Source organism: Mustelus asterias, chromosome 14 (genome assembly GCF_964213995.1).
Source record: "Mustelus asterias chromosome 14, sMusAst1.hap1.1, whole genome shotgun sequence".
Lineage (NCBI taxonomy): Eukaryota > Metazoa > Chordata > Chondrichthyes > Carcharhiniformes > Triakidae > Mustelus > Mustelus asterias.
Window position 1 is genome coordinate 19,263,606 of NC_135814.1, and position 11,329 is coordinate 19,274,934.

General features: G+C 44.9%; 1 protein-coding gene across 1 annotated transcript in view; it reads left to right on the forward strand.

The window, feature by feature from the left end:
* The window catches only part of nmi (N-myc (and STAT) interactor), a 32,058-nt gene extending 20,997 nt beyond the window's left edge, over nucleotides 1-11,061 (forward strand). The window contains exons 7-10 of the mRNA XM_078227971.1: nucleotides 2,144-2,250; nucleotides 2,509-2,695; nucleotides 7,623-7,732; nucleotides 10,410-11,061. Coding sequence (XP_078084097.1) covers nucleotides 2,144-2,250; nucleotides 2,509-2,695; nucleotides 7,623-7,732; nucleotides 10,410-10,607 — 602 coding nt within the window. The 3' untranslated portion in view covers nucleotides 10,608-11,061. The remainder of the gene's footprint in view (nucleotides 1-2,143; nucleotides 2,251-2,508; nucleotides 2,696-7,622; nucleotides 7,733-10,409) is intronic.
* Nucleotides 11,062-11,329: the final 268 nt, after the last annotated feature.

The window sequence follows — 11,329 nt, forward strand, 5'->3', positions numbered from 1 at the left end:
GCAACCTTTTGTGAGGCACCTTATCAAACGTCTTTTGGAAATCCAAAAACACCGCATCCACCGGTTCCCCTCCGTCAACTGCACTAGTCACACCTTCATAAAAATCCAACAAGTTCGTCAAGCACGACTTTCCCCTCATGAATCCATGCTGCATCTGCTTAATCAAACCATTCTTATCCAGATGGCCTGCTATTTCTTCTTTAATGATGGATTCCAGCATTTTCCCAACTACAGACGTTAAGCTAACCGGCCTGTAGTTACCCGCCTTTTGTCTATTTCCTTTTTTAAACAGCGGCGTAACATTAGCCATTTTCCAATCTGCCGGCACTACCCCAGAATCTAACGAATTTTGATAAATAACCACTAACGCATCTGCTATTACCTCTGACATTTCTTTCAGTACCCTGGGATGCATTCCATCCGGGCCCGGGGACTTGTCCACCTTCAGTCCCATTAGTCTACCAAGCACTGCCTCCCTGGTAACATTAATTGCATTGAGTACCTTTCCTCCTACCAACCCTCTATCGTTAATATTCGGTAAACTGTTTGTGTCTTCCACCGTGAAGAACGACACAAAAAGCTTATTTAAAGTTTCAGCCATTTCCTCATTTCCCACTATTAAATCCCCCCTCTCGCCCTCCAAGGGTCCAACATTCACTCTTGCCACTCTATTCCTTTTTATATATTTGTAAAAGCTTTTACTATCATTTTTTATATTTGGAGCTAGCCTAGCTTCATAATCTATCTTTCCTTTCTTTATCGCTTTCTTAGTCGTTCTTTGTTGTTTCTTAAAGTTTTCCCAATCTTTCGATTCTCCACTATTTCTGGCCACTCTGTATGCATAGGTCTTTAATTTAATACTCTCCTTAATTTCCTTTGTTATCCACGGCTGGCTATCCCTTTTCTTACAGTCCTTCTTTATCACCGGAATATCTTGTTGCTGAGTACTGAAAAGGATCTCCTTAAAAATGCTCCACTGTTCCTCAGCTGTCCTACCTACCAGTCTGCTCTCCCAGTCCATCTTAGCCAATTCAGCCCTCATCCTATCGTACTTCCCTCTGTTCAAACAGAGGACACTGGTATGGGACCCTACTTTCTCCTCTTCCATTTGTATCAGAAATTCGACCATATTGTGATCACTTGACCCAAGAGGGTCCTTCACAAGAACATCCTTAATTCTACCTACCTTGTTACACATTACCAGATCTAAGATAACTCGTTCCCTCGTCGGTTCTGTAACATACTGTTCAAGGTAACTATCCCGACAGCATTCTAAGAACTCTTCCTCCATCCCACCCCTTCCAACTTGAGTCAGCCAATCAATATGCAGGTTGAAGTCCCCCATGATTATTGCCGTTCCGTTTTTGCACGTTTGCAGGTTTGGTGGATTGGCCATGCTAAATTCCCCAAGGTGGGTAGGTTAGGGGGATTAGTGGAGTAAATGTGTGGAGTTTCGGGGATAAGGGCGAACGATGGACCTGGACAAGGTGCTCTCTTGGAGAGCCAGTGTAGACTTGATGGGTCGAATGGCCTCCTTCTGCACTGTGGGGATTCTATAATTCTATGAATGTGTTTAAGGCCCAAAACTGTTTGTGGGAAATGATCCCAGCAGTCACATTGGCATCCTGCCTGCTCAATGCCCACCAGTGCTCACCTCATCAGGGCATGTTGGTCAATGGGGAAGACACTTTATTTTCATGAGGCTGGCAGATGACACTCCGACTTGGGCACCCAGTATGTCATACAGACGGGAAACGCCACCACCAGTTCTTCTTTCCCAGAAGGTTCCACTTTTGCCTTTAAGAATACTGGTACGTCTCGTGTTACTGGGCATTACAGCTTCCAAGCTTGGAGGCTGATGAACCGGGAACTGAGGATGCGTTTTGGTTTGGAGTATTGGGTAGTCCCTACTCCAGGCCACGAATATCCAATTTTGAATTTGAATGGTGAAGAAAGCACAAGGTGCAGATGAGCGATGCCCTCATGTTTGCTTCCAGCGTGGGAGAGGAACGGAAATATCTCAGCCTGAGAATCTACTTCCTGCCACAGATCTCGGCTCAGTCCTTACCTCTTAACTACTTGTTACAGCTGCCAAATTATATCTTCTTATTGAACTTCCTCCAATTGTTTTTTTTTCTTGAAGTTGCGAATACAATTCTAAAAGTGCCCAAACATCACGTAAACCTGGATTCCGGGAAAATAGACGTGAAGGTCCAGCCTGTCAAACTGGATTCAGCAAGGAAGTTTGAGGTAAATGCATGAAATCAGCATCAGACCATTACAGAATGTATTGAAATGAAGGTTTCTGGGCATTAAGGGCTTTTCTGTCACATTTGAAAGCTTGAACTACTCTCCATGTATAAGACCAGCTCATATATAATGAACAAAATCAATTACGTCTGACACACTTGCATTGATTTGTCATGCATTAAGAGAAATGACAACTAATGTATCCACCACTATTCTCGCAGTTTAACTTGGAATGTTTTTATACAAACTCTTTTTCAGGTAGGTGTTGACATCTCCCGCAAGACGGTCAAGGTTTGCCAAATTTCAGACAGTCTTCCAGAAGAACAGATGAGAGACAAGTTGGAAATAAGTTTTTCAAAGCCTAGTTTGGGTGGAGGGGAAGTGGAGAACATTGATTATGATAGTTCTTCTGGAACTGCCCTGGTCACATTTGTGGAGAAGGGAGGTAAGTGAAATATTCTCCCCTTCGCTGTAACTGTCGGTTAAGTACATGAAAGGGAGAGAGAGGGACCTAAAGCAGCACAATTTATGATTATTAGGAATACAAACAGCGAGGAATGCAAAGATTCAGGGCATACCTTTAGTGTAGACTTAAACATACATATGAACCATAGAATCCCTACAGTACAGAAGGAGGCCCTCCGGCCCAAGAGCCTGCACTGACCACAATCCCACCCAGGCCCTATCCCAGTAACCCCACATATTTACCCTGCCAATCCCTCTGAAACTAGGGCAATTTAGCATGGCCGATCAACCTAACCCACACATCTTTGGATTGTGGGAGGAAACTGGAGCACCCGGAGGAAACCCATGCAGACACAGGGAGAATGTGCAAACTCCACACAGTGACCCAAGCTGGGAATCGAACCCGGTTCCCTGGCGCTGTGAGGCAGCAGTGCTAACCACTGTGCCACCATGCCGCTCACTGGCACCATGCCACTGCCCACTGTGCCACCATGCTGCCCAACATATGCTATGTAGTCACGTGGAACAATGACAGTGGATTGTTGATTAATCATCACAATTAATATCGATCAATTAGTCTACAATAGACCCTGAAAAGACCCAAGAGGGTACATTTTACGGGGACGGAGAACATATTTCTCATTCGTCCCCCCCCATCCCATGTTGGCAGTGACTTAAGGAATGGCCTCCCCCCCCCCTCCCCCACAGTGATAATATGTTACCAGAAGCCTAAGCAAGCAGAGAGTCAGACTTGTGCCTCTCAGGGGCAAGTTCCGCTCTCGAGAACTGGCACAATCTGACAAGAATCTGCTGTAATCCTGCCAGATTTTACACTTGCTGCCGGACAGTGGCGATCCCAATTTGCAAACGCAAAGTCCTGCCCAAGAGAAATCTCGGTAGTGGAGAGTTTTGGAAAACATGAATTTAAAGTCACCTTTTCCTCCCAAGGATTCTACATTCATCACATAGAATCTCACACTGCAGAAGGAAGCCATTCGGCCAATTGATACTGCACTGACCACAATCCCACACAGGCCCTATCCCCATAACTTCATTGCAGTGTTAATGTAAGCCTACGTATGACACTAATCAATAAACAAACATATGGATGGATAATATCAGAGTGTGGACTGGCCTCTTTCTGGGACAGGCAGTGAGGGCAGCGGAGAACAGAAATCTGTGGAGAAAGATTGTTCATAGTACCGGCAACTCTTAGAACAAGCGTGAAAGACAAGATGAATTTTGTGGCAAATTGAATGGTTTAATGAAATAAAACAATAAGTTAACTGCTTTTGGAAGCTGTTAACGTGTTACTAATAAAGCAGAAACTAAACTTGTGGTAGAAGAATACTGTTCTAAGTATCTTTTCTTTTGTTGCCACAGTTGCAGTTTCACACATGGAGACTTCTGACTCTAACTGCCTGGGCCCAATCTCAAATGTTGCATTTGTATTGTTGGACCAGTAAAAGCAGTCAGGGGTGGCACGGTAGCACAGTGGTTAACACTGCTGCTTCACAGTGCCAAGGGCCCAAGTTCGATTCCTGGCTTAGGTTACTGTCTGTGTGGAGTTTGCACATTCTCCCCGTGTCCGTGTGGGTTTCCTCCAGATGCTCTGATTTCCTCCCTGAAAGATGTGCTGGTTAGGTGCATTGACCCAAACAGGTGCTGGAGTGTGGCGACTAGGGGAATTTCACAGTAACTTCATTGCAGTGTTAATATATTGTGACTAATAAATAAACTTTTAACCCCATGCATTTACCCTAGCTAGTCCCCCTAACACTGAGGGACAATTTAGCATGACCAATCCACCTGACCCACACAGCTTTGGACTGTGGGAGGATACCGGAGCACCCGGAGGAAACCCACGCAGACACGGGGAGAATGTGCAAACTCCATGCAGACAGTGACCCAAGTCGGGAATCGAACCCGGGTCCCTGGTGCTGTGAGGCAGCAGTGCTAACCACTGTGCCACCGTGCTAGCCCTGCCACATGTATCATTTTAAATTTCTCATACTGTATCTCGGAGTGTATTTTCTGAAATTTAGCTATTAAATTTGCATTTGAATTAATTAATTCCATTTTCTTCCACTGTCACAGTGTGGAGTCTGATCCATAGATTCACCAGTCCACTGAAACATTGGGCACAATTTGAACTCACTCACAATTCAGTGACTTTGAGTTAAAGTTTGGCTCATTAGGTCTACAAATTAGTTCAAATACAAACCTCTGGCACCTAACCAGCATGTCTTTCGGACCGGGGGAGGAAACCGGAGCATCCAAAGAAAACCCACGCAGACACGGGGAGAACATGCAAACTCCACACAGACAGTCACCCAAGCCGGGAATCGAACCCGGGCCTCTAGCGATGTGAGGCAGCAGAGCTAACCACTGTGCCACCGTGCTGCCCATATGCACCTTGGGTCTCCCTTGTGCACTTTTTCAGGTGTTTTTCCTCGTGTTACCTCTTTCTCCAGACACTTCCCTCCTGTTTGCATCACATGTCCGTTCCTCATCGTTACTGCCTCAAACAAGCTGCTCGAAGCTATTTGCCAGCTTACTCGAACACCCACTCGTTACAAAAATTAACTTGATGCATTTCTAAACCTAATATTCTGATGATGGGAACTTACCCTGTCATAGGCCGTGATTTTCAAGCCCCCTTCCCCTGTCCGGTGGCAGGTGCAATGAGCCATTGGCCGCCGGCGGAATCTTCCAGTCCCACAATCTACGAGCTGTCGGGTGACTCACCCACCTTGCTGCTGGGGAACCCACCACAAGGGGTCGACTTTGGCAAGACTGGAAGACCCCATTAACAGAAGGGGCCTGAAAATCCCATCTCTCGTTCTTTATTTCACCGCTGTTGCGAAGCGTTTGTTCCGGATGTTTATAACACATTTTACTAAGTCCCTATATTCTGGAATGAATCAGTTATTTTAACACTCTGTACGGTAATCTTCTTTATAAACAGAAGGACTAAAATTATGCATAATGCTCCAGTTAAACTCACATTCTTTTGTCTTCTATTGTTTTACCCCTCAGAGGTAATGAGAAAAGTAGGTAGCCTTTTTTTTTCAATTCCTCCTAAGTCTTTCTTCCTAAAGTGAGGGAAGATATTGCAGCTGTTGGATATCTGAAGTAATAATAGCAGCAAGAAGTGGAGAAAAAAACTAGAGTTCATGATGCTGATATTTACGGGGAGTGAAGTGAATGGGTGGAGGCTAGAGCAGGTGCAGAACCCAGTCAGAGCAGAGACCGGAAGATCCTGCAGAAGTTAAGGCAGGAATTCACTATCATCATTTAGATCCATTTTCTGCTTGGCAGCCAGCCAAACTGAACCTCATTGGCAGGAGGCCATAGCTGGGCACCTTTGGGGGCGGCTGTAGAAACAGCGTGGGAGCAGGCCATTCAGCCCCTGATGATTGTGCCAGTCCCCAACAATCAGAATGGAGGAAGCTCATTGATTGGGGCTGGGAGTGGGGGAGGAGGAAGATGGGGACCCATGGAGGATTCTACCTGCAGCAACAACTCCCCTCTGTCCTCACCAACGATCTCCTCCCCCACTGCCCATCCCACACCTCACTAGGGCCTGTCTGACTTGCCCTGGTGACCTGACCCCACTTAGCTTGGTTCTGCTGCATCCTGGGTGTGGTCCCAGCAGTGACCATTACTCCCAGTGGCGCTGTTGGAACTGGAGAGTTACTGGCCCACTGATTGGCTAGCAGCCCTTCGAAGTGACCTCTCACCCCTTTAAAGGGAAGGGAGCCGCAGTGCTGTGCAGTTAATTGCCTGATGGACGTAAAATCCGGATGGGACTTCCAGAAACGGTGCAGGTTGGGTTTCTCTCAACTTTCTGCTCCATGAAAAATGGCCCCATAAAATCACAGCCATTCTCAATACTGCAGTCAATTCTTCTGTCCATCCATGTGGATTTGTTGTCGATTGGAAGAGAGCTCAAACTGAATATCAGCTTTTTAACATGGAACATAGAAAAAATACAGCACAAACAGGCCCTTCGGCCCACAAGTTGCGCTGGTCATGTCACTACCAACCTAGGCTTTATATATAGGCTTACCTATAACCCTCAATCCTATTAAGTTCCATGTACTCATCCAGAAGTCTCTTAAAATACCCTATCGAGTTTGCCTCCACCACCACTGACGGCAGCCGATTCCACTCACCCACCACCCTCTGAGTGAAAAACTTACCCCTGACATCTCCTCTGTACCTACTCTCCAGCACCTTAAACCTGTGTCCTCTCGTAGCAGCCATTTCGGCCCTGGGAAAAAGCCTCCGAGAATCCACCCAATCTATACCACTCTATACCTCTAGCAGGTCACCTCTCATCCTTCGTCTCTCCAAGGAGAAAAGATCGAGCTCCCTCAACCTATCCTCATAAGGCATGCCAATCAATCCAGGCAACATCCTTGTAAATCTTCTCTGCACCCTTTCAATAATTTCCATATCCTTCCTATAATGAGGCGACCAGAACTGAGCACAGTACTCTAAGTGGGGGTCTGACGAGGGTCTTATAAAGCTGCATCATTATCTCCCGACTCCTAAACTCAATCCCTCGATTGATGAAGGCCAGCACACCATATGTCTTCTTAACCACCTCCTCTACCTGCGGGGCCGATTTTAGAGTCCTATAGGCCCGGACCCCAAGGTCCTTCTGATCCTCTCCACTGCTAAGAGTCTTACCCTTGATATTATACTCCTTCATCCCATTTGACCTGCCAAAATGGACCACTACACATTTATCCAGGTTGAAGTCCATCTGCCACTTTTCTTTCGTGTTGGAAGCAGTAGGAAATCCTTCAGTTGCCAGTATGTTAAGAAGGGTTGCGTGATTCCAGTCACACTGGTATCACATGTTAATGATGAAGAATTCCTCATATTCTTTTTTTCAGTTGCTCAGCGTGTTGCAGAACAGAAGAAATACAAAATCATCCTAACGGAGGCAACGTGCTGTTTGGTGACAGTTGAATCTATGAAGGATTATTTTCTGCAGAAGTTTCAGGTGAGCATGCCGCATGTTATGTCGTCTCGGTACATTGTCTAGAATTACAACAAGTAACATTCCCCCTTCACCTCTATGCTCACTGAACTACACTGGTTACCAATATTGGGCAGCACAGTGGTTAGCACTGTGGGTTAGGTTGACTGGCCCTAGTAAATTGCCCCTTAGTGTCAGGGAGTTAGCAAGGTAATTAAGTAGGGTTATGGAGATAAGGCCTTTGTAGGATTGTGGTCGGTGCAGACTTGATGGGCCAAATGGCCTCCTTCTGCACTGTAGTGATTCTATGATCTATGATTTTAAAATCCTTGTTTTTACATGCCTTATGGCCTCCCTATCTCTGTAATCTCCTGCAGCCCCACGACCCTCTCATAGAGATATCTGCACTCTGACCTCTCTAGTGCATTGTTCCACCGCTTGGTCTGCCTTCAGTTGCCTAGGCCCCAGGTTTTGGAATTCCGTCGCAATGCCTTTCCGCCTCCTTGTTTCTGTTTTAAAACACTCCTTAAAACCACCTGCTTTGATCAGGATTTAAATCATCTGACATATCTGCTTACATGGCTCGGTGTCATACTTTGCTCTACAATGATCCTGTGATGTTGTTCATTGCGAATTGGGTGAACCACTGGTTTAGAAGGAGTGTTGCACCTTGAATGCTACAGCATATCATACCACGATCTGAACCACGTTTTTCACAACCTTTGGTGTCCCATTGGACCCTGGACTGAGTTTCAGGCTCTATATCCTCACCATCACCTATCCTTAAGGGCGGCACGGCAGCACAGTGGTTAGCACTGCTGCTTCACAGCTCCAGGGACCTGGGTTCGATTCCCGGCTTGGGTCACTGTCTGTGTGGAGTTTGCACATTCTCCTCATGTCTGCGTGGGTTTCCTCCGGGTGCTCCGGTTTCCTCCCACAGTCCAAAGATGTGCGGGTTAGGTTGATTGGCCATGCTAAAATTGCCCCTTAGTGTCCTGAGATGTGTAGTTAGAGGGATTAGTGGGTAAAATATGTAGGGATATGGGGGTAGAGCCTGGGTGGGATTGTGGTCGGTGCAGACTCGATGGGCCGAATGGCCTCTTTCTGTACTGTAGGGTTTCTATGATGATTTCTATGATGATTTCAGCCTCAACTCATCTGCAGTTGAAACTCTCATCCACGCTTTTGGTATCTTCAAACTCAATTATTCCAATAGTGTCCTGGACACCCTCTCACCTTGTATCCTCTGTGAATTTACCCTAATATCATCTTATGCAATTTGGTGTCAAATGTTATCTGATAAGACACCCATTATGCACCGTGGGACATTTTATTCTACTAAAGGCACCATATAAATGCAGGTTGTTATGATGCAGAATATATTACGCCGTCATTAAAGTAAAGCTGGATCTATTTAAGGCTACAAAGATAAAACGTTACGTAATCAGTTCGCTCGGAGTTTAGTTACTTAGATGTCAGTGTGAGATTGGAATGCAGTCAAGTCTCAGTAGCTGACAGCATTTAATGACTGTCTATAACAACAGCTCGGGAAGGAATTATAAATGATCTTAAATGTAACAGTCATGATTGTCTAAGATGTGTTAACATTCCTACATTTACAGCCAATTCACATTTAAAAATGTCCCTGTATTATTTTGTGGGAGGGAGGCAGCGGTTAGCTCAGTTGGCTAGAATGTGCTTCAGCGTAGCACATTCCCATTCCAGCTGAGGTAGACTTGGGGCCTGCCGCCTCACCCTGCCCCAGAGAGAGGAGGGCAATGACAAACCACCGCTGACAAGAAGACAGCTCAGGATGATGCATCAGCAGAAAATATGCCAAGGAACTGCCTTCAGGCAGAGCATAAATACCACAGCATCAGTGTTGAATGTTTTAAAAAAAACCATAAGAATGCGTCTTTTTGAGTGAAAGCTGGCTGAGTTAAGGGAAGTTTTAGTTCCAACTAAGTGTTCTGTCAAGGACTTCACTTTAAATAGCAGACAGCAGAGCTTTGGACAACCTGAAGCTTACGGAGGGTAGAATGTGGCTGGCCAGTGGGAAATTGTCAAAGCTAAAGATGGCGCAAGCATGAATGAGAGTTTTAGCAGTGAATGAGCAGTGATAGAGTGAGAATAGAGATGTAACAGAGATCGAAAGAAGCATTCTTATTGATGGCATGATTATGAGATAAGAAGCTTATCTTGTGGAATTAGGATCAAAAATAGGAATTTCCCACTCCCATTCTATACTATGCCACTGTATTTACCCATTGTGTTATAAGAACGATGTGTAGCTTTCATTTAGCTAAAATGGTAACTGAAAAATACAGGATTGATTCACATTCTGGTTTGTAACAACATTGCCATTTCTTAAAAATTCCTAATACTTTTAAATAAATCAATGGCTGGGATTTTATGTCTTACTCCCTTTGTCCCCCATCTCCCACCCCTGCCATCCTGCCCCCGCCTCCACAGTGGTTTTCCAGCAGTGGAGGCGGCTTGTCATTGGCCGCTGGCAGGATCGTTCAATGCTGCCAAAGCCAATGGCCATTTGCGTTGCTTGCTGGCCATGCCGCCAGGTAACCCATCGTGGGGGGGAATCATCTTCGGTGGGAGCAGAAGATCCCGCCATGTGGAAAGGGCTGGAAAGCCACAGCCAATGTAATAAACTGCAATCCGTTGTACTCTTCCAACTTTCTTTCAGACATTTAATGGAATTTGCAAGCGAACTGTGCTGCTAACAGACATCAAGGATGTACTGGAAGAGGAAGAATTACAGGACAAGCTGGAGATCCATTTCCAGAAACCGAGCAACCATGGCGGTGAAGTTGAGACTTTAAGATATGTCCCAAAGAACCAAAAGCTCACCGTGTACTTTGGAGAAGACATGGAAGTGGAATAATGTTCCGTTTCTCAGTTAGGACTTTGTGATCTTTGTAAAGTCCACACGTCTTTTTCTGTCTATTGATTAGGATATTTTTGTCACATTCTCAATAGCGGTCGTGATCTCTTTTTCTCTAGATTTGGTTATTCCAGAAACCAATTACATTATTTAGTTGCTATCTCTGTGAACCATTTCTCATGTGTTTATGTATAATATATATATTCTTAGTTTCATCACTGCTGTACTGTTTTGCATTGTGTATAAATGCATTCTGTTTTGGGTGTTTATTTGCCACATACATCGAAGCATTTCTCATACCTCATCTTTACATGGCAAAACTACACAGATTTGCAATAGGGCATGGTAAGATGGCTGTGTATAAAAATAACAACCAAAATAAAGGAATGAAAAATACTGTTTATGCTGCTGTATCAGTCCTTCAAATAAAATCAGCCGGAAATTAGATTTTTTCAATAATTGTTGTGTTTCCAATTTCAAATTGTGAAGGACAATGCTATTGATAAATCATGGTATGGAAGAATAGTCTTTTTGGTTACTCCAAGACTATGGATTTTCCCTGAGGTTTATCTGTTAAGAACAGAAGTTTGCACAATTTGCTGAAGATATATCAAGCAGTCTCCGCTTTTGACATTGTAATTATAATAACTCCAAGAGTCGGCTGTAAAGGAAAAAAAATAATGTAAAGCAAAACCACAAGCCTGTGGTGAAGAGAAGTCCCA